The sequence below is a fragment of the Mobula hypostoma genome, chromosome 9 (assembly GCF_963921235.1).
Source record: "Mobula hypostoma chromosome 9, sMobHyp1.1, whole genome shotgun sequence".
Lineage (NCBI taxonomy): Eukaryota > Metazoa > Chordata > Chondrichthyes > Myliobatiformes > Myliobatidae > Mobula > Mobula hypostoma.
Genome location: NC_086105.1, coordinates 104,786,448 through 104,814,417, shown reverse-complemented (window position 1 = coordinate 104,814,417; position 27,970 = coordinate 104,786,448). Strand labels below are relative to the sequence as shown.

Here is a 27,970-nt window from a genome sequence, read left to right as displayed (position 1 = left end):
GTCATCCTTAACAGACAATATTCCTCAAATCTGGAAAAAAAACATTCTTTGGATCCACAAAATCTAAGCTACACATTTAGACAGAAAGCTTACAGGTGATGTTATTTTTTTAAAAAAATATCCTCTATTCAAGTTCCATTAAAATGATTTTGATTGACGCAAGTGTACTATAATCACAATAACACACCTTTCATGGCTCAGAACCTTTTCATGTTAAACTAAACTAGAACTGCAACAATAAAATACTTTCAAAACCATAGTACAGCTCTTTAAAAACATTTAATCTCTTCAAAATAAATAATATTTTTCTTAAATTGGCCTTCATTTTAAGCTTGGTATCTTTCCCAGCAACTACCAACTGTTTAGAAATTCAGACTTGATAGGTCTGTATCAGGAAAGATTTGGAAAAAAAGACACTGATTGCAAGTATTTAAATGACATGAATGCACATCATATTACAAAACACTTCCATGCATGTGCTCCCATTAAGCAGCAACCTGTGTCAGATGACAAAACATTTTTCCCTGGGGTTTAAAGTGTGCATTTTAATGTGTATTTTCTATAGAGCACATTATATTAAACTGTACATGTTGAATATAAACATCACAAAAATATTGCAGCAGTGGGCAATATTTTGGGACAAAAGGCTGACCGTTGAAAGATACCCTAAGTTAGATAGTCACTTTTAATTCTCAAACACTATTTAGCACAATAATCCACATCAATATTCAACTTGCTCAAAATTTTAAACTGAATATCATAAAAAGGTGCTAGCCATAGGGTTTCCTTTACTGGGAATTTCATAAGTTGAAGTGCAATGAAATATTGTTTTCTGATTTAAATTTGGACGAAAACCTTTCTACTGATACTATATTAATACATTAATAAATCTTCATCTTAATCATATACTCTGCAGATAAGGCATTCACAGTTTGTTGGACAGCACAAGACAATGCTGCATCATGTGTGTAAATAGAAACAAAAAGTTAATGTTAAGTTTATCTTTTTAAGGTCTGAACAGAGCCAGAATTGGCGTTAACACACACGCTTGTATGTATATATATAAGCTTTACAGTTTGGACAAGTATGCATCACATCCTTCAGGTCATCTATCAAACATGGGATTAAGCAGCAGCCCAGATCACACCTGAATCAAAAGAAAAAGAAAGATATGAAAGCTTTCTGCAACCATATATCAAATGACAATGATTTTCTAATACACATTATATAGTGGTATCAAATAAACAGGTGTCGTCAATTATGCTCATACCCTTATTAGAATTTAGACTTAAATGCCTCAGCCAAAGAAATCCATTCTTATAAAATTATAGAATTTTATTTAGTTATTCTCTAGGCAAAGTCACAAGTACAAATCAGAACACACTTATTGAAAGTGCTTTGGACTCATTTCTCCTTACTTCATCCCTGCCAAAAAAACAGTAATTTTACTGAACCAAGGCAATCTTTCAAATTACAAAGGACACTTCTGTGAAACTTGCTGTAGATTATGACATAGTCAGGTTATGATATGTACCATGTTATCGTGAAATCATCACTGTCAACTAATGCAACTAAATGAGGATCTATAGGTGTGTTAAACAGTAAAACCAAAATTTTAAGACATTGCAAAATAATCTTCCTATAAGCTCCAGAATTGCACATATTTTTTCAAATACCTAAGTACTACATGGTAAAACCAAAGATCCAGTTTAAACAGTAGGTCACATTCTGGCATGCATTTCTACCATAGCATTTTGGTAAGATTCTGAAAGAAACCACTCTGGAGTATAGAGAAAGGAAGGCCTGCCACAACTGGAAACACAAAATACTCCGCAGATGCTGAGGTCAAAGCAACACTCAACACGCTGGAGGAACTCAGCAGGTCGGGCAGCATCCGTGGAAACGATCAGTCAACATTTCGGGATGGAATCCTTCGTCAGTTCTGAAGAGGGAAGGGGCAGAGGCCCTATAAAGAAGGTGGAGGGAGGGTGGGAAGGAGAAGGCTGGTAGGTTCCAGGAGAAAAACCAGTAAGGGGAAAGATCAAGGGGTGGGGAAGGGGAAGCAGGGAGGTGATAGGCAGGAAAGGTGAAGAAGGAATGGGGGAAAACACAATGGGTAGTGGAAGGAGGCGGAACCATGAGGGAGGTGATAGGCAGCTGGGGGAGGGGGCAGAATGAAATAGGGATAGGGGAAGGGAGTGGGATGAAATTACTGGAAGTTGGAGAATTCTATGTTCATACCAAGGGGCTGGAGACGACCTAGACGGTATATGAGGTGTTGCTCCTCCAACCTGAGTTTAGCCTCATCATGGCAGTAGACGAGGCCATGTATGGACATATCTGAATGGGAGTGGGAAGCAGAGTTGAAGTGGGTGGCTACTGGGAGATCCTGTCTGTTTTGGCGGACGGAGCAGAGGTGCTCGACGAAGCGGTCTCCCAATCTGCATCAGGTTTCCCCGATGTAGAGGAGGCCGCACCGGATGCAATAGATGACCCCAACAGACTCACAAGTGAAGTGTTGCCTCACCTGAAAGGACTGTTTCGGGCCCTGAATGGTGGCAAGAGAGGAGGTGTAGGGACAGGTGTAGCACTTACGCTTACAGGGTAAGTGCCGGGTGGGTGATCCGTGGGGAGGGACTGATCCCTGCGGAAAGCGGAGAGGAGTGGAGAGGGAAAGATGAGCTTAGTGGTGGGGTCCCGTTGAAGGTGGCGGAAGTTGCGGAGGATAATGTGCTGCTGGATCCAGAGGCTGGCGGGGTGGTAGATGAGGACAAGGGGAACTCTGTCCCTGGTGTAGTGGCAGGAGGATGGGGTGAGGGCTGAAGTGCGGGAAATGGAGAAGATGCCGGTGAGGGCATCATTGATGACGGCAGAAGGGAAACCACGATCCTTAAAGAAAGAGGACACTTGAGATGTCCTGGAACAGAAAGCCTCATCCTGGGAGCAGATGCAGCAGAGACAGAGGAACTGGGAATAGGGAATGGCATTCTTCCATGTGGCAGGGTGGGAAGAGGTATAGTCGAGGTAGTTATGAGAGTCAGTGGGCTTGTAGAAGATGTCAGTGGACAGTCTGTCTCCAGAGATGGAGACCGAGAGATCGAGAAGGGGGAAGAAGCGTCCAAGATAGACCAAGTGAATTTGAGGGCTGGGTAGAAGTTTGAAGTAAAGTCGATGAAATTGACGAGCTCAGCATGGGTGCAGGAAACAGCACCAATGTAGTCATCAACGTAGCAAAGGAAAAGTTGGGGAGCAGTACCAGAATAGGTTTGGAGCACAGACTGTTCCACATAACCAACAAACAGGCAGGCATAGCTGAGATCCATGCGAGTGCCCATATCTATTGCATCCGGTGTGGCCTCCTCTACATCGGTGAAACCCAACGCAGATTGGGGGACCGCTTTGTCGAGCACCTCCGATCTGTCCGCCACAACAGACAGGATCTCCCGGTTGCCACCTACTTCAACTCTGCTTCCCATTCCCATCCGAATATGTCCATACATGACCTCCTCTACTGCCATGCTGAGGCTAAACTCAGGTTGGAGGAGCAACACCTCATATACTGTCTAGGTAGTCTCCAGCCCCTTGGTATGAACACAGAATTCTCCAACTACCGGTAATTCCCTCCCACTCCCTTCCCCTAACCCTATTTCACTCTGCCCCCTCCCCCAGCTGCCTATCACCTCCCTCATGGTTCCACCTCCTCCTACTACCCATTGTGTTTTCCCCTATTCTTTCTTCACCTTTCCTGCCTATCACCTCCCTGCCTCCCCTCCCCCACCCCTTGATCTTTCCCCTTACTGGTTTTTCACCTGGAACCTACCAACCTTCTCCTTCCCACCTTCCCCCCACCTTCTTTATAGGGCCTCTGCCCCTTCCCTCTTCAGTCCTGACAAACGGTTCCGGCCCGAAACGTTGACTGATCGTTTCCACGGATGCTGCCCTGACCTGCTGAGTTCCTCCGGCGTGTTGTGACTGCCACAACTGGAGAATGCTGATAGTCAAAATCAGTGAAAGATTAATGTTAATCTTACAACACAGGACACCATTGTTCAGTGTTCGTTCTTTCAAAGAGAAATTGTTCCATTACTTAAATAATATTAGTTACGGGGATAAAAAACACTTTGCAAATCTGGGTGGCATAAGAAATCACAAAATTGATGCAGGAGCTCTGTGGCTGCCTCTAGGTGGACACAGGAATTCCATTCTATTAATTTCCTAATTGTATGCAGGATTCTCTTATTCCTACATGGACAGAGTTATATCTGCAGAATAATAACATAGCTTAGTCATGTTGGTGAGTACTTGAAGATTACTGAGGGGAAAATAATTTGTCTAACGGCAGAGTAGTCAGGAGGATATCAGAACACGAGTTAGGCAAGCCAAGATGGAAATAGAAATTAGGCAAGATAAGAGCAAGATAAGATTAGGCAAAAGAACGCAAAAGAAATAAAAGTTGCAGAATAGTGTGGAAATATATTTGGAACTTTGAGATTTTTGTTCTACTTAAGTTTGTACTGTAACAAAATGGAACCTGTATAATCCCAGAGTACGTTGCTATGAGCTAAGTGTGTAGCAAAAGGCATACAATGTCTTGATCGTTGTTCATTGTGTAACTAAGGGGAGATTGATATATTACTGACCTCGAGTACTACAGTGGAGGAGTTGACCTCTAGAACAGATAATAGCCAAAGGACAGCCAGAAAACTTGTAATATAAACAAACTTTGTAGGCTATAAATCAGAAACAGCCTGTCATTTATGAGGAGTGAAGGTGTTTCTCCTTGCAAGTAATAAACATGTCTTTGAACAGATCCACTGTATTTTTTTTTGGTTCGCTGTCATAAGACCTAGCGAAAGGTACAGGACAATAGTTAATATTCAAAAAGAACAATAGTGCAAACATGCAAGAAAATATGAAAATAAGTAGAGAGGTTAAAGTTCATGAAATCAGAGGTCAGAAATTTCAAATGAATAGACCGTGGTAAAAAAAAATGAGAATTCTTAATGAGACTTGAAAACCTCAAGTCAATGTCACTTACCCCATAAAACAGCAGAAGAGGCAGAATAACGTATTCAATAAGCCTAGCTCATAAGTGATCTTGGTCGTAATAGCCTGCTGACAGTGAGGGCATACAGTCTGGACTGGTGCAGCTTGAAACATCTCCCCTTGCAGCACTGTCACTGTTGTTGCTGCACCTGGGGGAACTATAACAGTTGCTGTTTGTCCACTATGAGGGGGATAGTGCCCAGGAGGGGGTGGATAATGGCCAGGGGGTATAAATGGACCTGAAGGCGGGTACTGTCCAGCAGCTGGATAGTATCCTGTTAAGAAAAAAAAACAAGATTACCAATACATCAATAGCCTTATCTTTTAAACTTCAATTTCCTTTGTTCATGTAAATAAAATTTAAAAAATAAGTACGTTTGGTTACACAAGATGTCCTTCTTGTTGTCCACTGGGGTTACTTGCAATGACAGGAGCAGAGAGGTCACAGACACTATTAACCTTGGAGTGCTACCTACTGCAATAGCACAAAGATGGAGAAACAGTGGTGTTGCAGGTAGTATAGCTGTGTCACAGCTCCCAGCAGACCAGGCTCAATCCTGGCCGATGATGTTACGTGCAGAGTTTCTCTTTCTCACGGGTGTTCCAACTTGCTTTCATGTGCCAAAGATGTACTGGCTTTTAAGTTAGGTTGCCACAGTACTAACTTAGAGAGATATCAGATGACAGAATGGAGGTCTGATGAATGGAGATGACAGAACTGATGATAGAAAGAATAAGAAAATAAATGGGGGGGTGAGGGTTCAAATTTGGTTGCTCTGAGAGGCAGCTGAATTGACTCTGCCTGTATCATAAGGAAATATAAAGACAGGCCGTAGTGATAATTTAAAAGAATGTTGGTAGAGCTATAGAATTGGAACCAGTTGAAGCATTTGCTGAGCTGTCTTTTCTTTTAAAAAATTATACAACATTGCTAGAAAAGTACACTTCCCTTGGCAGAGATAAATAATTAATGGTAGCCTATATGAATAGAATGGGTTCAATAGCCCCTTCTTTGATATAGTATTTCTATGATTTAATCTGTGAAAATTCCAAGGTTGACATTTTCAAAATACTTCACTGGTCATTTTGTTACCCTGTTGATAATGTAATCAGTCTCACACTGTTCTGCATATTCTTTCCCTTATACAATGTTCTTTAAAGGGGATTAAACATTAGATTTTAAATGAAAGTGTAATTCTTACTGGAGTTCAGTTCGCCGTTTATATAAAACTAGGTGGGATAATGAGTAAAGTGTTGAGGGTTTAATAATAAGATCCAAAAAATGGGCAAAAAAATGGTAGGTGAAACAAAGTGAGAACATCCACAGTAGAAATAGCAGAAAAGACTTGAAAAAAATGTTAACAGATCGGGGAATATTACTTAAAAAAAAACTTAGAGGATGCAAACAAGTCATAAAAACATCCAGGTGCAGCAGGCGAATGGTACTGTGGCCTCTATTACAAGAGGATGAGTGTTCAGGAATGAAGATTCACTAGAATAGCTCCCAGGATGGTGGGTTTGCCATACTATATTATGTATGATAGTTCAGACTAATGAGATGATCTCATTGAAACTTACTAAATTGTCACTGGTTCAAGAGACTAGATGCAGGAAAGGCACTTCACTTGGATGGAGTCTTGAATGAGCCAACCCAGTATCAGCATAAATAGGCAGGATATTTATAATTAAGTTGAATACTCTTTTTAAGCAGAGGTTGGTGAATCTCTATGATTTACAGCACTAGACAACTATACAAAACAGACTCATGACTCCTTTAATATCTAGAAATTTAAGTCATATGGAGGTTAGGGCAAGAAAACTGAACTGAGCTATGTGGCCACTTTATTAGGTACACCTGTACACTTGCGCACTAATGCAAATATTTAAACATACAATCATGTGGCAGCATCCCAATGCATAGAAGCATGGTCAAGAGGTTCAGTTGTTGTTCAGAGTGGGGCAGAAATGTGAACCACGTGATGTAGACCATGGAATGATTGTTGGTGCCAGACAGGGTGGTCTGAGCATCTTAGAAACTGATTTCCTGGGATTTTCAGAGAATGGTGCAAAAAAAAAGACCAAAAAAAACACTTAGTGAGCAACATTACTGTGGGTGAAAACACCTTGTTAATGAGGGAGGTCAGAGGAGAATGGCCAAACTGGTCCAATCTGACAGGAAGGTGACAGTAACTCAAATAACCACATGTTACAATAGAGATGTGCTGCCCTAAGCACCAGTGGCCTAACAGGCAGCAAGTACAACGGTGGTGGGCAGAAGAGCATCTCTGAAAGCACAGCACATCGAACCTTGAATAGATGGGCTACAGCAGCAGAAGACCACGAACATACAATCAGTGGCTACTTTATTAGGTACAGGGGTTATTGATTAAAAAAGGGGTCTCAATAGATTGCATGCTGGATGCTTCCTCTTGACAGAATTGATACATAACAGAAATTCTTTAAAAAGTAAGGGATCGTATATTTAAGACAAACAAGGAAAAGAAGAAAAACAAGCTCAACCCTTAAAGAGCAAGGGACTTCCAAGTCTTCAAATAATTTTGAGGGTATTAGTAGATAGATTTTTGAATAGGTTGCTGAAGATTACTGGGGTTGAAGAACGGAGAATTGAAGCTGCAATCAGATCAGTTGCCACCTGGCAGAGCAAGCCCAAGGTGTGAACTGGTCTGCCTCTAATTCTTATGCTGGTGTGAATGATGGAGTAGGCTCGAAGGACCACATGGATTATTCCTGATTCCACTTAGTATTTTTTTTAAAAACAACAGATAACACATGAGTTCAGGTTCTCTAGCCGCAACTGCCACCAGATATGGCCTAGTTCCAGAATTTTAGGTTTTTGTGTTTTTTATAACTGAACATAAGTTTAAAGTATGAAAAAACAATGAGCACTGCCTGCAACTTGGCAACATGATAGATAACCAATTCACCATAAGGTTAGGTGCATACATCTGGAGCAGAAAATTCTCAATAGTAATTTCACTGCACTTTTTAACCCCATTATTCTCAAGATACCGCACTAATTGTATCTTGAGAAAATACAAATGGAAATTTACTCAATAGGTTTCAGTGATGGTGTGTTTCAATTTAGCAGACTGACGGGGAAAGGGAACTTTAAAACTGAGGATACGTATAATAATGGAGTGTTTAGAAGAGAGAAACAGCTTCCTGAAAATTAAAACTATGTAGTTTAGAGTTGGGAATGCATTGTCTGACGGTGTGGATAAATAACATGGAGGAAAAATAAAATCAAATGTGGAAAAGAGGTCACAATTGAGACCAACTAGATTGCTCAATCAAAGAAATGGCCTCAAGTGAAAATTACCCATCTTGCCGAAATAATCAATATTTTGACTGTAGAATTAGAATTACTTACTGATGTAGACTAAGAAATATTTGCTGTTTTGGAAAAGTACAAAGACATAAAATTGTTAAGTTATAACAATAATATGCAAAAAAGTGGTGCTCATGGACCATTCAGATAGCTGCTGGTGGGGTGGGAGGGGAAGAAGCTTTCTCTAAATCTTTCAGTATGAGTCTTCAGGCTCTTGTACCTCCTCCCTGTTGATAGTAATGGAAATAGGGTATGTTCTGGATTATGAAATCAAATTGAGATTTTAATTGCACTCATCTGAAATGAGGACTCCACAACTGTTATCCCAATTGTCTGGATAGAATTCCAACCCAAACACACTGCTTTCAAGAAAGTGCAAATGACACCATTAAAAGTTACTCACTTCAGTGAAGACCCCAGGATCTGATACTTTTGCTCCATTTCAAAAGGGATGCCAAGAACTCCAGATAATTGTACAATAGATTTCATATTATCCATCCAGGGTATTAGAAAATAGGCATATGCATTTTAAAAGTAACTGGAGTTACTTATTAATTTATATAATTCTGTTCATCAGCAAATGGCAGTTCAAAAGGAACCTTCATTTCATGCAAATTTCTTACAGAAGTATTGCAGAGCATCACAGAAAAAAAGCTGGAGGAACTCAGGTCAGGCAATATCTACAGAGGGGAACAAACATTTGATGCTTCAGGCCAAGACTCTTCATCAGAAATGGAAAGGAAGGGGTAAGGAGCCAGAATAAAGAAAGTGGGTTTGGAGGGCCAAAAGTTGGCAAGTGATAGATGAAGCCAGATGAGCATGAAGGTGGGGCAATGTGAGAAATTAGGAGGTGAAATGTGGAAAAGCTAAAGGGCTGAAGCAAGAACCTGGTAGGAAAGGAGAGGGGACCATGGAAGAAAAGAAAAGAGGAGGGACTCAGAGGAAGGTGCTGGGCAGGTGAGAAGGGGGACGGCAGGGGCGGAGGAGTGAACAGAGAGCAAAATTACCGAAAGTTAGAAAAATCAATGTTCATGCCATCAGGTTGGAGGTTACCCAGACAAAATATTAGGTGTTGCTCCTTTAACCTGACAGTGGCCTCGTGGCGGCAATAGAGGTGGCCATGGACCACCTGTTGTGGCAGACAAATGCGGTACCTGCCCCTTCACCACCTCCCTCACCAACCCATTCAGGGCCCCAAAAAGTCCTTCCAAGCGAGGCAACACTTTTTGTCTGCCACAACAGGCTGGATTTCCCAGTGACCATCCATTTTAACTCTGCTTCCTGTTCCAACATGTCAGACCCTCAGCTTCTCTACTGCCATGATTTCTCCAACTTCCAGTAATTTCTCTCCTCTTCATCCTATTTTCCCCAATCCTATTCTGGCTCCCTTCTTACCTTTTCCCTTCTCACCGACCCATCACCTCTCTCTGACATCTCTCCTCCTCCCCTTTCTCCAATGTTGAGTCTCATTTCCTATCAGAGAGGAGGACTGCAAATGTCACTCCACAAGAAAGGAAACTATAGGCCAGTTAGTCTGACCTTGGTGGTTGGAGAGATGTTGGAGTCGATTCTGAAAGACGAGGTCTTAAGAGTACTTGGAGGAACATGATAAAGTAGGCCATAACCAGCATGGTTTCCACCAAGGAAAATCTTGCCTGACAAATCTGTTGGAATTCTTTGAAGAAATAACACGCAGGATGGATAGAGGAGATGTTTTGCACTTGGATTTTCAGAAGGCCTTGACAAGGAGGCTGCTTAACAAGCTACAAACTCATGGTATTACAAGAAAGATGCTAGCATGGATAAAGCAGTGGGTGATTAGCAGGAGGCAAAGAATAGGAACAAAGGGAGCCTTTTCTGTTTGGCTGCTGGAGACTAATGGTGTTTCACAGGAGTCTGTGTTTGGACCAATTCTTTTTACTTTATATGTCAACGATTTGGATGATGGAATTGATGCAAAGTTTGCAGCCGATATGAAGATAGGCGGAGGAGTAGGTAGTTTTGATGAAGTAGAGAATCTACAGAAGGACTTAGACAGATTAGGGGAATGGGCAAAGAAGTGGCAGGTAGAGTACAATGTCAGGAAGTGTTTAGTCATGTACCTTTGGTAGAAGAAATGAAAGGATTGACTATTTTCTAAATGGAGAGAAAATACAAAAAAATAAAATTAGGTGCTTAGGGACTTGAGACTCCTTGTGCATGATTCCCTAAAGGTTGATCTGCAGGTTGAGTCTGTGGTGAGGAAGCCAAGTGCAATGTTAGCATTCATCTCAAAGGGACTAGATGATAAAAGCAAGTATGTAATGTTGAGACTTTATAAAGCACTGGCGAGGTCTCACTTGGAGTATTGTGGGTAGTTTCGGGCCCCTTATCTTAGAAAAAAAATGTGCTGACACTGGGGAAGGTTCAAAGGAGGTTCACAAAAATGATTCCAGGCTTGTCATATGAAGAGCATTAGATGGCTCTGGGCCAATATTTACTAGAATTCAGAAGAATAAGGGCGACCTCATTAAAACCTATCAAATAGTGAAAGGCCATGATAGAGTGGATGTGGAGAGGTTGTTTCCTATGCTGGGAGAGATTAACACCAGTGGGCACAGCATCAGAATAGAAGGGGATCCTTTTAGAACGAAGATGAAGAGGAATTTCTTTAGCCAGAGAGGGGCGAATCTGTGGAATTTGTTGCGTCAGGCAGCTGTGGAGGGCAAGTCTTTATGCATATTTAAGGCAGGCGTTAATAGATTCTTGATTGGTCAGGGCATGAAGGGATACAGGGAGAAGACAGGAGATTGAGGCAGAGAGGAAAATTGGATCAGTCATGATGAAATGGCAGCGCAGGCTCGATGGGCCAAATGGCCCTATTCTGCTCCTGTATCTTACGGTCTTATGAAGTTCCTCCTTCAGCACTTTACCTTTCCCACCAATTACCTCCCACCTTCTCATTTTAACCCTCCCACTCCTTCCCCTTCCCCCACAACCTTATTCTGGCTTCATCCCTCTTTCTTTCCAGTCCTGATGAAAGGTCTCAGCCTAAAACGTCGATTGTTTATTCCCCTCCATGTTGACTGACCTGCTGAGTCCCTTCTGCATTTGATGTGTGTTACTCTGGAGTTCCAGCACCTACAGAAGCCCTTGTGTTTACAATTGCAGAGCGCATTCATCTCACTTTACCTCACCACATATCTCATTAGATTGGAAATTACCAACAACACACTCAATTCTCTCAAATTCCAGAATCACATCAATGATAGTTACCATGTGGTTGCATTGGCACGGCACCTTCTGCAGGTGTGTGAAGGGGCACAAATCCCGGTTGAGGCATTGGCTCATAAGGAGGTGGTCCACCATCAGGTGGCATAGAATACCCTTGAGGTTGAATGGTGGTAGCAGTAGTAGCAGCAGGTGACATATACCCTGAAAGGGGAGGGGAAAATTCTGTATTATGAATTTAAAAATAATTTAAACAAGAAAGCAAATAATTATCGAACAGAAGTTCTTTATTTAACATCCAACTATCTTACATTATTCAATTAAGGCTGCTTACTTTTGAAATCATCAATAAATCACTGCCTGGATCATTTTAGATCCAATCTTACCTATATCTTTGTGTGGCTCCAGTTTGCCATGCCTGAAATTTAGAAGAATGCAGGAGAGGTGTGATCTCATTGAAACTTACCAAATGCTGAAAAGGACTAGATAGAGCAGATGTGGAGAGGACATTTCCTATGGTGGGGGTATCCAGAACTAGAGGGCATAACCTAAAAATTAAGAGGCAACCTTTTGGAACAGAGGTAATGTGGATTTTTTTTTTAGCTAGAGAGTAGCAAATCTGTGGAATGCTCTGCCAGACTGCAGCGGAAGCCAAGTCTGTGAGCATATTTAAGGTGAAAGTTGATAGTTTCCTGATCGGTGAGGGCATCAAAGAATATGACGAGAAGACAGGTGTATGGGGTTGAGTGGGATCCAGGATCAGCCATGATGGAATAGCAGAGCAGACTCGATGGGCTGAATGGCATAATTCTGCTCCTATGTCTTATGCTCTTTGAGGAACTGACTTCAAAGACCTCAACATACCCTTAAGTGAAACAGCCCCTGGTGTAAGTAAAGTCCTTACACCACGTAAAATTCACGTTATTGTGAATGATGTAGGCTTTCAAACTCAAGATGTGACTTCATTTAACTAGTTATTATTTCTGCATTTCCACCCAGAACAAAGTGTTTAGAAAAAAATTAACAAGCCAGTTTACTTATTTATTTCATCCAAAACCTTAACTTGCGTGCTTTTATTTCCCAAGAAAAAATGTTTTTATAATTAAGCTTTTTAAAGTATTATAGTATGATTCTTGATAGTTGCTTGGAATATGGTTCACTTGAGACAGCTGTCTAGCAAACAACTCTGTTTTCCCACTGCTTCTTCTGATCAATACAGCGTTATGGTAAAAACAAGCAAATACAAAGTGTGGGTTATGAGCAAAAAAGAATAAAGATTAGTGGTTATTTAAATATAAAATTGCAAAATACAAGCTCAAAAAGTTCATTTTAAGTGTCATTCTAACCTAACCACTTTAATTATCAATAAAGTTAGAACTAAAGTTAAAGTTAAAATGAACTATTCTATTCATTTTCATAGTCTAGCACTGAAATAGAACTGATAAAAATACCCATTTCACTTCAAAAAGTTTTGAAATTTCTTTTCGTAAAGTCTGAACTATTCCAAGATATTTAATTTTTTTGACATACGAGTGGAAGTATATAATATGAAAAACTCTTGCTTGGTCAGGGAATGAAGGGATATGGGGAGAAGGCAGGAGATTGGGGTTGAGAGGACAAATGGACCAGCAATGATGAAATGGCGGAGCAGACTCGATGGGCCAAATGGCCTAATACTGCTCCCATGTCTTACGGCCTTTGCTAGAACTTGGTCTTTACCTGTTGATGGTGGTTGTCCTGATTTCTCTTCCAGCAATGGAGCAGAAGGTCCCCCAGGATATGGAGGTGGTGGTTCTTCTGACATTGTGTCCTGTGTTTGATTTATAAACAAAAGTCACAATTCTGAAATTATTCAAACTTCATACAGCAGTTCACACAAAGAAACATAATGGAAAAGGCAGTGTTTTCAAATTATTTTGAAAAAGGAAATGAGACCAGCCTAGTTGGCCATTTTCATTAAGTACATATTCTACACCTTTTTAAAACTTCATATGTTTACCTCCGCATCTTATGAAAAATTATCAAATTTTACAATAATATCTGCTCTCAATTCTAACCAGGCAGTGCATTCCATAAGTTGATGTATGCAAAACAATTCAGATTTCCTTTGCGTGATATGAAACTGCTATCATGCACAGGAAGTCAATGTTATCTATCAGTGAAAACAAATACAAAGTTTCACTCTAACTCTTCTGTCAAAATCATGAGCACTCAGACTCCCTGCTTCTCCTCAAAACATGCTTGACGGCTTTCCAGATGTACAGCATCTGTGAATCCACCATGCCCGGGCCAACTCTACATTACACCACTACATTAATTCATAAAGTGTGACATTTAATTTTTATAATGACAACATTCAGCAAAGCTTCTAATTATAAAGCATCAATCTCGTGTACTTCTGGGCATGCAGAGCTCGTTGACTTTATTAACTTCGCCTCCAACTTTCACCCTGCCCTCAAGTTTACCTGGTCCATTTCCGACACCTCCCTCCCCTTTCTAGATCTTTCTGTCTCTGTCTCTGGAGACAGCTTATCCACTGATGTCTACTATAAGCCTACTGACTCTCACAGCTATCTGGACTATTCCTCTTCTCACCCTGTCTCTTGCAAAAACGCCATCCACTTCTCGCAATTCCTCCGTCTCCGCCGCATCTGCTCTCAGGATGAGGCTTTTCATTCTAGGACGAGGGAGATGTCTTCCTTTTTTAAAGAAAGGGGCTTCCCTTCCTCCACTATCAACTCTGCTCTTAAACACATCTCCCCCATTTCATGTACATCTGCTCTCACTCCATCCTCCCGCCACCCCACTAGGAATAAGGTTCCCCTGGTCCTCACCTACCACCCCACCAGCCTCCGGGTCCAACATATTATTCTCCGTAACTTCCGCCACCTCCAACAGGATCCCACCACTGAGCACATCTTTCCCTCCCCCCCCCCGCATTCCGCAGGGATCGCTCCCTACGCGACTCCCTTGTCCATTCGTCCCCCCCATCCCTCCCCACTGATCTCCCTCCTGGCACTTATCCGTGCAAGCGGGACAAGTGTTACACATTCCCTTACACTTCCTCCCTTACCACCATTCAGGGCCCCAAAACAGTCCTTCCAGGTGAGGCAACACTTCACCTGTGAGTCGGCTGGGGTGATATACTGCGTCCAGTGCTCCCGATGTGGCCTTTTATATATTGGCGAGACCCGACGCAGACTGGGAGACCGCTTTGCTGAACACCTACGCTCTGTCTGCCAGAGAAAGCAGGATCTCCCAGTGACCACACATTTTAATTCCACATCCCATTCCCATTCTGACATGTCCATCCACGGCCTCCTCTACTGTAAAGATGAAGCCACACTCAGGTTGGAGGAACAACACCTTATATTTCGTCTGGGTAGCCTCCAACCTGATGGCATGAACATCGACTTCTCTAACTTCCGCTAATGCCCCACCTCCCCCTCGTACCCCATCCGTTATTTATTTTTATACACACATTCTTTCTCTCACTCTCCTTTTTCTCCCTCTGTCCCTCTGAATATACCCCTTGCCCATCCTCTGGGTTCCCCCCCCCTTGTCTTTCTTCCCGGACCTCCTGTCCCATGATCCTCTCGTATCCCTTTTGCCTATCACCTGTCCAGCTCTTGGCTCCATCCCTCCCCCTCCTATCTTCTCCTATCATTTTGGATCTCCCCCTCCCCCTCCAACTTTCAAATTCCTTACTCACTCTTCCTTCAGTTAGTCCTGACGAAGGATCTCGGCCTGAAACGTCGACTGCACCTCTTCCTGGAGATGCTGCCTGGCCTACTGCGTTCACCAGCAACTTTGATGTGTGTTGCTTGAATTTCCAGCATCTGCAGAATTCCTGTTGTTCGTGTACTTCTTGCAAGTCTACCAATTTCCCCTGACATTTTCAAAAAGCGTGCACGTGAACAACCAAGTTTCTATTTCTGCCTTTTAGAGTAAATAAATTTACATGGCTGGTCTCATTTCCTTTTTCAAAATAAACTTGTTGACATGGTTTCAAGTGTAATCTGACCCAGCCCAAAGTAAATCAAGGTTGAATTAACCATACTAATCAGTTACTATCACTAAAACATTACATCAAGTTTTGAAAGATATTGCAAGCTACATCGAAATGCAGTCTGAAATTTGCACCGCACTACTGATTTTTCCCTCAGAGGCAACATTCCAAGTGCAATTAGCTGAAGCCTGTACAGCAGTGCAGTAAGAAACAATTACACTGAAGACCAATTTTGTACTAATTTATCCTGGGTCAATATTAAGAAAACAAAAGGCTCAGAAAATTGTACCAGAGTACCTTCCAACTGCAGTGGAGTAAAAGGAGGTGCAGGTGCAGAAAATTAGAATAGATATTTATCTTTTCTGAAAAAGCAGAAGCAAGTCACTTCCATTTGAACAGTTCATGGACTGATACATATATTTAAAATGTATTTACTGAGATTTAGCAGAGTAGGCCCTTCTGGCCATTGGAACCATGCCGCCTAGCAATCCTCAATTTAATACTCACCTACTCAAAGGACAATTTACAATGACCAATTAGCCTATGTCTTCTGACCCTCAGAGGAAACCGGAGGAAACCCACAAGGCCATGGGGAGAATGTACAAACTCCTTACAGGCAGTGCCGGGAAATGAACCCGGGCTGCCTGTACCGTAAACCGTTTTGCTAACCACTATGCTACCTTCCCACCTCCAACCAAAGAGCTAAAAGGAGAAGTTCCTTTACTCAAGGCTCTAGTTTACTTGGAACTTGCTCTCCACTTCCATCACCCTTTGTAATCAAAGCTCTACAAGAGAGAAGTTAGACAGATATTTGTGGGGTAAACAATTTGAAGGACAATGGAAAAAAAGTGTGGGAATAAAATGGGCGCAATGGGATTTCTCCACTTGAAGCCATCATAGCAACTGACCTTGCTGTAACAATTATTTGATTATCATTTGTATCACATATAATCAGATTCCAATTGATGCACTATGCTAACAAGTACATCATAAGACAATTTCCATCACCTATAATGAGCAAAAAGTTTCAGCGCCAACTGCCTGCCTTTTGATCGGTGCCAGAGGAGGAATCTGTGAGTGTTCTATTCCTCTGTGGCTCGCTGTGGCAGGCGGGTAGGCCTTGCCTCGTGTGGTGTCCATCTCTTTCGGTGACTGTCGGCAATAGCATAGGATGGTATGTGGCTCTGCACTTATGCATTGGACTATTTCATTTATGGACTGTGGACTTTCTCAGACCTATGGTTTTTATATACTGCACCTTTTGTTAAATCACCCATTTGATTTTCCATTTGTTGTGTGAGAGGAGGGTGTTTGAGGGTCAATGTTCTATTGGTATTTTGTGCAGGGGAGGGGTTTTTTTTGGGGGGGTTCAATGTTCCTGTTCTGTGGGGGCTGAGGGAGGTTTTGGAGGGTTGATGATCAGGATGCAATTCTTTTTTGCACAGGGGGGTGGGTTTGTTGTTTCTCTCTGAATTACTTTCATGTTATTTCTTTGTTTCCTGGCTATCTGGAGAATACAAATTTTAGAGTTGTACATGCTTTGATAATAAATGAACCTTCAAACATCTTTGAATGCCTTTCACTGATAAAAGTTTGAAACATTGACATCCTCTTGCCATGGGAAAATTTCTGTATCACCTTAAGCAATTGTCTTTACTAATAAACAAGTGGTTGTGGTGGTCTGAAAGTAATGGAAAGAAAACATCAAAGTCAGTCATTAGTTTTCATCTGTGAGTAGCTGTGGAAAAATTACATACAAATAAACTGTCAACTGCCTACTAGTCATTTATGCGGCAAAGCAAAATTTCCTGCGTGTGTAATGACATTTTTAATAAATTAGCTTTGCAGGAATCTTTGTTAAGTTATGCTATTGAATAAAATAAAAATGATTTTCCTCCTCAAAGGGAACTAACATATTTATGGACATCCTGAAATTCAATTACTCCCTCAATAAAACACTGCAAAATTAATCTTCATATCGAACCCATTTTATAACCAATTTATATTTCTTTTACATGTTTGCTTTACTTAGCAGACTTTCAGCAACTAACCATGCAGAGATAGTATACAGCTTTACCTTCAAGCTTATTTTGGCTTGACTCAAATTACCAGAAATAGGTGAAGGAGCTTCATACCCTACACGATGTCTTGGCAAAATTCCACTACTCAACTATAAGTTTTAAATTCATTTATGAGTCATGGGATTTGCTGAGAACACTACATTTAGTGTCCCTACCTAACTGCCCCGTTACAAGTGATGAGTCACCTTAAGTTTTTGCATATTTTGCTACGAAGTGCCACATTGCCTCTTAGATGGCATTCCAGAATTTTGACCCAGTGAGAGGCCCGACTAATGGTAACATTATTTCATCCTATTACAGATATTTCATTCACTCCATCCATTGCCCCTCCATACCATCATCATTCCCCTCCCCCTTCACTTCTCTGCTATTTGAACTGATTTTCACGAACACGAGAAAATCTGCACAAACTCGGGGGGGGGGGAAGAGAGGAAAAAAAGAAAAGAAATAAAAAAAAATCGCTTAAGACCAACTTTGCCTTTCTCAGCTTCGATGAACAGTCTTCAACCTGAAACATTATCTGTTTCTCTTTCCAGATACTGCAAACTTGCAGAGCATTTTCCAGAATTTTCTTTGCTCTACTTCAGTCTTCTAGTTATTAGTTATTTGATGCTTTTCTTTCAAATGTCAATTTAGATACAAATGCACTTTTTTTGCCAGCAATCAGCAGGTGGAAAGTTAAGGAAACAGAACTCTGTAACCAGCAGGAACCATTCTTATTTTGACATTATGATAGAGGAAAAGTCATTGAAGTGTAACGGAAGATGTTTGTGCTTTCAACGCTGCTACAAGAAGCTTCTGCAGCAATATCTTAAAAATTCAGATAAATGCTCGGATTCATAGGACACGTGTTATATTCCAAACATGAACCGTAAATAAACCTAATCACCAACAACCATCACTGCACATAATGAAGGTACCAAAGAGCTCTCAATGATAAAAAAAATCTGGTAACGTAATAAATTTCAGCTCAGGTTTAAAGCAAGCCTTAGATCATTTGCCAAATCCCAGAATTTGACCACAAATGTTGTGCTACCATCACTGCAGTATCAGACAATGCTGCATTTTTCCATTGTTTGGGATATTAATCTTTTAACACATTCCATAGTGCCACTTAAATACTGAGGATACCCTGAAGTTTATTGTTTTCCCCTTCCTGTTCCAAAATTATTAATATAATGGAAATAACCTGGTTCAGATAATCCAAACAACAGGAATTCTGCAGATGCTGGAAATCTAAGCAACACACATCAAAGTTGCTGGTGAACGCAGCAGGCCAGGCAGCATCTCTAGGAAGAGGTACAGTCGACGTTTCAGGCCGAGACTCTTCGTCTAACTGAAGGAAGAGTTAGTAAGAGATTTGAAAGTGGGAGGGGGAAGGGGAGATCCAAAATGATAGGAGAAGATAGGAGGGGGAGGGATGGAGCCAAGAGCTGGGCAGGTGATTGGCAAAGGGGATATGAGAGGATCATGGGACAGGAGGTCCGGGGAGAAAGACGGGGGGGGGATCCAGAGGATGGGCAAAGGGGTATAGTCAGAGGGACAGAGGGAGAAAAAGGAGAGTGAGAGAAAGAATGTGTGTATAAAAATAAGTAACGGATGGGGTACGAGGGGGAGGTGGGGCATTAGCGGAAGTTAGAGAAGTCAACTTTCATGCCATCAGGTTGGAGGCTACCCAGACGGAACATAAGGTGTTGTTCCTCCAACCTGAGTGTGGCTTCATCTTTACAGTAGAGGAGGCCGTGGATGGACATGTCAGAATGGGAATGGGATGTGGAATTAAAATGTGTTTTATTATTATTTATAAATGAATACCAGCATCCTGAGATATTCATTTTGGTGGTGATGAGCAGCTTTCTTCAACTACACAAGAGAATATAGCTACAGACATTTATATTTCTACATTACTGGAGTAATTTAGTGGCTACGAAGAATTCAATAAAGTCTTCATGACATAAGCAATGGGAGCAATGTTTTTCTTAGGTGGAAGTTCATATTTTGAGGGACACTGCCAAAGAAGCTTTAGCAAGATGCCACAGTTCTGTAGAACATAAATAGTTGATCAGCTCTCCAATTAAAGGAAAACTTTGCCCTGGACAGTGTCACCATTTTCCCAACAGAATTCCCTAAATTAGACTACATGCCATAAAAGAGATACAAAGACAAAGTAGTAGGTTTTTTAAGTCATCTTGTAAGATTCTGGAACATCAGCTCTCAAGTGTTGTCCATTTTATCTGCTAAGTAAGTTTTCCACTGTTATCCTGGTAGTGATGTACATTTCATGCCTGGCCAACGTCAGACAAGCACTGAAAGAGCTAAGCACCAAGTTTAGCAATCATGCACCTTGAGGCCTTCCTGATCATTGGAGGAAATCTCAACCATGCAAGCTTGATCAATACCACCAACATAACCCCTGTGGCATTAGAGAAACCAACACACTTGACCACTGTTACACCCATGCCTGCCCACGTCCACACTTTGGCTAGTCTTACCAACTGGCTGTATTTGCACTCCTAGCGTACAGGACCACAGCAGCAGTCATGAGGATCATGAAGGTATGGTCAAGGGAGGTGGAGGAGTGTGCACGAGACTGCTTCGAATTGGAAGCCTGCACAATATTCAGGAACTCATCTTTGAATCTGAATGAATATATCACAGCTGTCACCAAATTCACAAAGACCTGCGTGGATGAGTGTGAGCCTTTGAAAACATTCCGGACATAGCCAAACCAGAAGCCATGGATGAATCAGGAGATGTACAGGCTGCTGAGGGCTAGGCCTGTGGCATTCAAGACCAGTGATGCAAAACTCTACAAGTAGTAGAGGTACGACCTACAGTAGGCTATTGCAAGAGTGATAAAGCAATTCCAATTGACAAAACTGGATGTACATCAGCTCTGGCAGGATTTGCAGACCATTATTTCCTACAAAGCAAAACTTATCATGAATGGCTGTAATGTTTTACTCCCAGATAAGATCAATATCTTTTTTGCATGTTCTGAAAGTGGTTAATAAAATAACACCTGTGCAAATCCCTGCAGTGTTTGGTAACCCTATGATCTCAGTCTTAACAGCCAGCATCAGAGCATCTTTCAAGAGAGTGGACCCTCACAAGGCATCAGGCCCTGACAGTGTATGCGGTAGGGCACTGAAAATCTAAGCTGGCAGGACTGTTCAAGGACATCTTCAATCTCTCATTGCTGCAGCCAGAGGTGCCCAACTCTTCAAAAGCGTGACAGTCATACCAGTGCCCAAGAGCAGAGTGAGCTTCCCCAACAACTAGCACCCAGTTCCACTCACATCTCCTGTGATGAAGTGCTTTCAGAGGTTGATCATGGCTAGAATTAACTCCTGCCCACTGCAATTTGGCTACTGCCACAACAGGTCTGGCTCTCCAGTCAGCCTTGGACCACCTGGACAACAACAATACCTATGACAGGCTGCTGTTTATTGATTACTGTTCATCGTTCAACACCATCACGTCCTCAGAACTAATCACCAAGCTCCAAAACCTGGGCCTCCCTCTGCACTAGACTTCATCAGGACTGGAGTTAAGTGTTGCGGAGCAGTAATAACATCTCCTCCTCACTGACATTAAATACAGGCACACCTCAAGGATGAGTGCTAAGCCTGCTGTTCTATCTCTCTATACTCACGACTATGCGTCTACGCACAGCTCAAACACCTTCTATAAATCTGCTGATGACAACTGTATTTGGCAGAATCTCAGATGGTGAAGAGGAGGCGGACAGGAGTGAGATACATTGGCTGGCTGACTGTGTCACAATCTTGCACTCAATGTCAGTAAAATCAAGGAATTGATTGTGAACTACAGGAAGAGGAACTTGAGGGAATACACACTGTTCCTCATCGAGGGATCAGCGCTGGAAAGGGTGAGCAGCTCTAGATTCTTGGGTGCCAACATCTTTGAAGATCTATCCTAGGCCCAACATATTGACATAATTATGGAGAAGGCATGTTAGTGGCTACATTTCATTAGCAGTTTGATGAGATTTAGGACGTCACCAATGACCCCAGCAAACTTCTACAGATGATCGGTAAACAGCATTCCAACTGGCTGCATCACCATCAGTAATGGAGGGGCCACTGTACATGCTTGGAAAAAGCTGCAGAGGATTGCAGACTTGAGACAGCTTCATTGTGGGCACCAGCATCAAGAACATCTTCAAAAGGCAATGCCTCAAAGAAGTGGCATTCATCATTAAGGACCCCCGACCACCCAGGATATGTGCTCTTATTACTACTACCATTAGAAAGGAAGTACGGAGTCTGAAGAAACACTCAGATTTGTGAATGGACAATCAAACAACCCATCAACACTACCTCACTATGTTTGCTCTCTTTTTGCACTACTTGATTTAACTTATACATATAACCTTAATGTAATTTATTGTATTTTTATGTATTGTACTGCACTGCTGCCATAAAACAATGACTTCTTATCTTCCCCCCACACCCAGTCCTGATGAAGGGTCTCAGCACAATTGGTCGACTCTTTACTCTTTTCCATAGATGCTGCCTGGCCTGCTGAGCTCCTCCAACATTTCCAGCATCTGTAGATCTTCTTGTGTTTGTGAAAAAAGTGACATTAAATCTGATTCCAATTTTGATCCTGACTGTGTCTGGGAGACATTTGAAGTCGAACCTTTGAACCTATGTTTGATTTTGAGAAATATGGGTTCATTTGCTCATTACTATCATTTGAGTTAATTGATAGATTTCCTCCACAATCTAATTGTAAATTTTTGGTACTTTTTTTTTCTTGCTGGCGGTTTGATGTTTATCTTTAGAAGCTTTTTGGATGACGCATGGCTCCAGTGTTGAACACCTAATGGGGTTTTTTTCCCCCCCTCACTTTTTCTTGCTTAGTAGGGTTTTTTCCCCTCTTTTTTTTTGGTCACCACAATTTTTTCAATCTTTAAAATAATGTTTTCTTTCTTGAGACACTGTAAGTGTTGCTTACTTCGATGTACTCTTGTTAATTTTGGATAATAATAATAATAAAAAGATTTGAAAAGAAAACCAGGTTATGTCTTCTAAACGTTAATGCCAGGTCTTACAAAGCTTCAATATAGGCAGAAAGTTGATAGGTGCTCATGAAGTAGTGCAATTTGGACACTGGTTGCAGTTTTCAATGAGCAAGATGAAGAATAGTGCAGAAGGGGACAACAAGACACTGGATTTGGAGTGTGCAGATCCACGAAGTCTAAGAACATAAAAGCAAAACTTAGACATGTGCTAAAAACGATCTCCTCATGCATTATTTAAGAAATAATGTATTACAATTTTACATCAAGTTAAATTGAAATTTTTAATATTAAAACTTCAAAAATTAATTATAGAATTATATTCAAGTACAGTAGAATCCAATATTGCAAATCATTTCACATCTGCAAAGATTTTAATGCTCTCAGGGGAAAATGAGAAATGAAAATATAATGTGCATTAAGACAATACATCTCCAGTTAACAATAAATGCAACTCAGTTTATAAAATGAAAAAAGTAAATATTTGAAAAACCGACATGACAAATTGAGACAAAAGGCAACATAACAGGCACAAATATAAAAGTACTGTCTCAGCACCTTTATATTCATGTGCTGTAGCACTTCTTTTATTCACAGTTATTTTGTAAATAACACTATTCTTTGCATTTCTGGTCAGATGCTAAATGCATTTCATTGGCTTTGTATCTGTACTCGGCACAATGACAATAAAGTTGAACCTAATCTAATCTAATAATAACATTGATTTTAATCAAAGTTTCAAAAGTATTCAAAATACACAACAACTTTTGACCACAACATCCACAGAGGATCTATTTCACCTGACAATTGTAACTCCACGTTTAAATATTATATCTGAAGACAGGAGAACATATGAGAGAGTATTGCATTAAATGGGGAAACATTCAAATTATCTACATACAACACCAAAATGAAAAACACACTTTTCAAACACCATATAAATGTGTTACAGCTGATAAATATCAAATGAACACTCCAGGCTAACCAAACGTATATTAATATGGTATAATATATAACGACTGAAATATTAATATTCAAATTCCATTATCTCAGAGGCTGGCTTCTACATTTCATTTGTACATGCAATAATAAACTTGCACTAAGCAAAATTATTTTGATAAGTCTCTTTTAATATTAACGTAACAAATCCATTTTATTATCACTGAATGATGTTGCATTATCGAGAATTTTTAGTGAAGCTGCTCTAACAAAGTATTGCAGATAAATTTTGTTGCTGATAGCCAAGATATAAATTTTACAAGACTAACTTGTGGCACAGTTAAGCCTAGGAATTATGTTCTAGTCATCCGAGAACAGAATCAGTTACAGTAGTTATAACAATCCTAGAATTTACGGCCTTGACATTTGACAGGTTTGATCGTTGCGCAGGCGCGAGTCGCGGGGTCGCTGGGAGATGTAGTTCAAGGGTTACAATCACAGATAGAGAGTTACGGGATTGCGCGACATACAGACTACAACCCCGACAAGGCCCTGCCCCCGAAAACAAATCAGGCTGAAAAAGGCTGCGAGCGTCCCCCAGCAGCAATGATCGGTCATAGAAAAACCGATTTTCTTACATTCAGTGAAAAAGCCAACTTACGCCCCTTTTAAACTATTTCACGCTGTTTCTGCTTAAGCTTACATACCACTCTAGCGTCCAACACGGCAATAACAAGCAGCCGTACTAGGGAGCTCCAGGCGCCGTCTCCACTCGAAATGCTCTGCACCCGCAGGACAGGAGCTGCGCATGCGCCGCTCATTCCCCTTGCAAAGAAGCGGCGTAACCGCGGAAATTCCGAGACATCATTGTAGATTACCATAACATAGGTAAACTAATCTCTAAAGCCCAACAAATAGAATTGCAACAAAGTAGCATTTGTTAGCAATTTTGAAAAAATAATTAATTGTGTAATTTGAAGTGTTTAATTGCAAATCTGGATGCGTCGCTAAAAAAAATCAAAATCCCACCTAACTGTTCCTAATTGCCCTTGAAGAAACGGTGAGCTGCCTCCTTCAATGCTGCAGTGCCCCAACAAAGGGTATTCCCAGTGATCTTGGGAAAGGTGTTTCAGGAGCATGGGACCTTGATGTGAAAACAACAATTTATTTGCAAGTTAGGTTAATGAATAAATTGGAGGGAATGCTGAAATTACATTAATGATTTGGCAGAGGGGACCAAAGATAGTGTATCAAAGTTTGCTGATAACACTAAACTGTGCAGAGGGTGTGAAAAGTCTGCAAAGGGATATAGCTAGGTTAAGCAAATGAGCGAGGCTCTGGCAGATGGAGTACAATATTGGTAAATACAAGGCCAACCACTTTGGAACACCATTCAGTTTATTATTTAAATGGTGAAAGATTGTAGAGACACAGGGTCTTGAGAGTACATCTTCTTGAATCGTAAAAGGTTTTGCGGGTGCAACAGTTTATCAAGAAGGGAAATGGAATGTTTGCCTTAATTTCTAGAGGGGCTGATTTTAAGACACAGAAGGTTATGTTGCAAATGTACAGGGTAACAGAGAGGCTGCACCTGGGGTAATTCATACAGCTCTGCTCTACTTCCTTGAGAAAATATATATTTTGGTTTTGGTTTTGGAGGCAGTGCAGAAGAGGTTCACCAGGTTGATATTGGAAATGAGGAAATTTGCCTATGAGGAAAGATGGAGTCACCTAGGACTATACTCACTGGAATTCGGAAGAGTGAGAGGGAATATTATAAAAACATATAAAATTATGAAATAGGTAGATTGGATGGTGGCAGAAAAGTTGTTTCCACTTGTTTCTGGACATAGCCTCAAGATTTGGGGGAGTAGATTTAGGATGGAGATGCAGAGAAACTGCTTTTCTAAGAAAGCACTGAATCTGTGGAATCATCTGCTCAGTGAAGCAGTAGCAGATACGTCATTAAATACAGTGGATTCTAATTAAATGGGCCATTGGTTAATTGGGGCACCCACTTATTTAGGGCAAATCTTAAAGAACAAAACTAATTGAGAAAATTGCCAGTATTCCCTTCGTGGAACGCTATGCTGCCTAAGTGGGACAAGAAGCAAGTTGCCAAAAGCACAAGGAAGTCTGCAGATGCTGGAAATCCAGAGCAACACACTCAAAATGCCGGAGGAACTCAGCAGATCATGCAGTATCTATGCAAATGAATAAACAGCTGACATTTCGGACTGAGGCAGTTCTTCAGGAGGAGGCGTAGGGGCAGATGTGGCACTTATTCCCGTGAATGGTAATGAGGGAGGAGGTGTAGGGGAAGGTGTGACTCTTGTTCCCTTTGCTGGTAGTGAGGGAGGTATCATCTGCTGTATGCAGTGCTCCTGGTGTAGCCTCCTGTATATTGGTGAGGACAGACGTAGATTGGGAGACAGCTTCACCGAACACGTTCACTCCATCTGCCACAAAAAGTGGAATCTCCCAGTGGCCACTCATTTCAGTTCTACTTCCCATTCTCTTTCCAGCATGTTAGTCCATAGCCTCCTCTACTGCCAGGATGAGGCCACACTCAGTTTGTTGGAGTAACTGCTTATATTCTGTCCAGGTAGCCTCCAACCTGGTGGCATGAACAGCGATTTCTCAAACTTCCAGTAATTGCAATCCCCCCCTTCTTCACCATCGCCCTTCCTCTTTCCCTCTCTCACATTTTCTCCTTCCTTGCCCATCACCCCCCTCTGGTGCTCCTCCCCCTTACGTCACCCCTCCCTCTCCCCTGGTTTCTCCCATCACCTGTCACCTTGTAGTTCTTCCTCCCCTCCTCCCACCTTCTTACTCTGACTCTTTCCCTTCCTCTCTGGGACTGATGAAGGGTTTTGGCCTGAAACATTGACTGTACTCTTTTCCATAGATGTTACCTGGCCTGCTGAGTTGCTCCAGCATTTTGTGTGTGTTGCTGAAAAAACTGCCAAACAATTTCTAACTAGCATCAGTCTCGTGCACAAATGTGGTTGTTAGACACGACCCTGTACTTAGAGCAAACAGTTTTTAAATAGCATGTATTTGTGTTCAAAAAACATTTTTTTAAAATTTGATATTTTTTGTCACTGATAGTTGGCTAGAAATAAGCAGTAAGAGAATTCAGAACTGTTTTGCTCACTAAGGCTTCAAGCATTCAGGCTTAGAGATGCCAAAAATATCTAGGAGGGAAAGGGAAACTATTTCACTACTTCAAAGTATAAACTTGAAAGTTCAACATAAATTTATTAGCAAAGGACATATATATCATCATATAAGACCCTGAGATTAATTTTCTTGCAGGCATTGACAGTAAATACAAGAAACACAATAAAAATCAGTGAAAGATTGGACTCAGTAGGATGGATAAACAACCAAAAGACAACAAGCTGTGCAAATACACAAAGAAAGAAACAAGTAGAAATTATAATAATAAATAAATAAATAAGCCATAAATATTGAGAACATGAGATGAAGAGTTTTTGAAGGTGAATCATTAGGTTGTACGTACAGTTCAGAGATGGGGCGAGTGAAGTTATCCCCTCTTGTTCAAGAGTCTCGATAGTCGAGGGGTAATAACTGTTCCTGAACTTGGTGGTGTTGGATCTGAGGTACCTCAAGCTGTCAAAGTGAAAGGTTAAAGCTATTGGTGAACACTCCAGCCTGTTGATCAGCATAGGGGTTTAGTGCTTGGCCAGGTACCCCATCCGCTCTCTGTGGGTTCAGCCTCCTGACGTCAGCCTCAGAGACTGAAATCACAGGGTCGTTGGGGCTGTGGAGTTCGTGAAGGCGCCTCCCTGGTCTGACAGTTAAAACAAGCGTAAAGGCATTGATTGAGCTAATCAGGGAGTGAAACCTGTCACTTTGTAGGAGCTGATAGCATTGAAGCCTTGTCACAGCTGTCCAGCATACTTCAGTGACTCAGATTTGATCCACAATTGCCACTTCGTACGTGAGGATGCTTTCCAGAGATTGCAACAGAACTTCTTGTACTTTATTTAGTTGCCAGACATGAATGCCACTGATCTGGCCCTCAGCATGTTTTCATTCTCATGTTTCAACCAGGACTTCTGGTTGGGGAAGACTATGAATGATTTTGTGAGGTCACACTCACCTACAACTATTTTTATAAAGTCCATGACAACCATAGTGTATTCATTCAGGTGCTTTGAACACAGCCCAGTCCACCAACTCGAAACAATCCCATAGCCTCTCCTCTGCCTCTTTTTTTTAGAGTAGATTATGAGGACACGCAGTCCTCTTTTATTGTCATT

The 27,970-nt window shown here is 41.3% G+C and overlaps 1 protein-coding gene across 7 annotated transcripts; it reads right to left on the bottom strand.

Annotated features, from left to right (window-relative positions):
• cdip1 (cell death-inducing p53 target 1) lies at positions 1-27,470 on the bottom strand. 7 transcript variants are annotated; one of them, XM_063058819.1, is made up of 6 exons: positions 24,389-24,437; positions 22,776-22,921; positions 13,325-13,415; positions 11,651-11,809; positions 5,039-5,321; positions 1-1,147 (listed from the first exon to the last, which is right to left on the bottom strand). In XM_063058819.1, the coding sequence occupies exons 3-6, from the start codon at positions 13,407-13,409 to the stop codon at positions 1,036-1,038; spliced, it is 639 nt and encodes a 212-aa protein (XP_062914889.1). In that variant the 5' UTR covers positions 13,410-13,415; positions 22,776-22,921; positions 24,389-24,437; the 3' UTR covers positions 1-1,035. The 7 variants fall into 7 exon arrangements, with proteins under 7 accessions (XP_062914889.1, XP_062914888.1, XP_062914892.1 ...); XM_063058818.1 differs by lacking the exons at positions 22,776-22,921; positions 24,389-24,437 and adding an exon at positions 27,208-27,470; XM_063058822.1 differs by lacking the exons at positions 22,776-22,921; positions 24,389-24,437 and adding an exon at positions 24,711-24,729.
• Between the last annotated feature and the right edge of the window lie 500 nt (positions 27,471-27,970).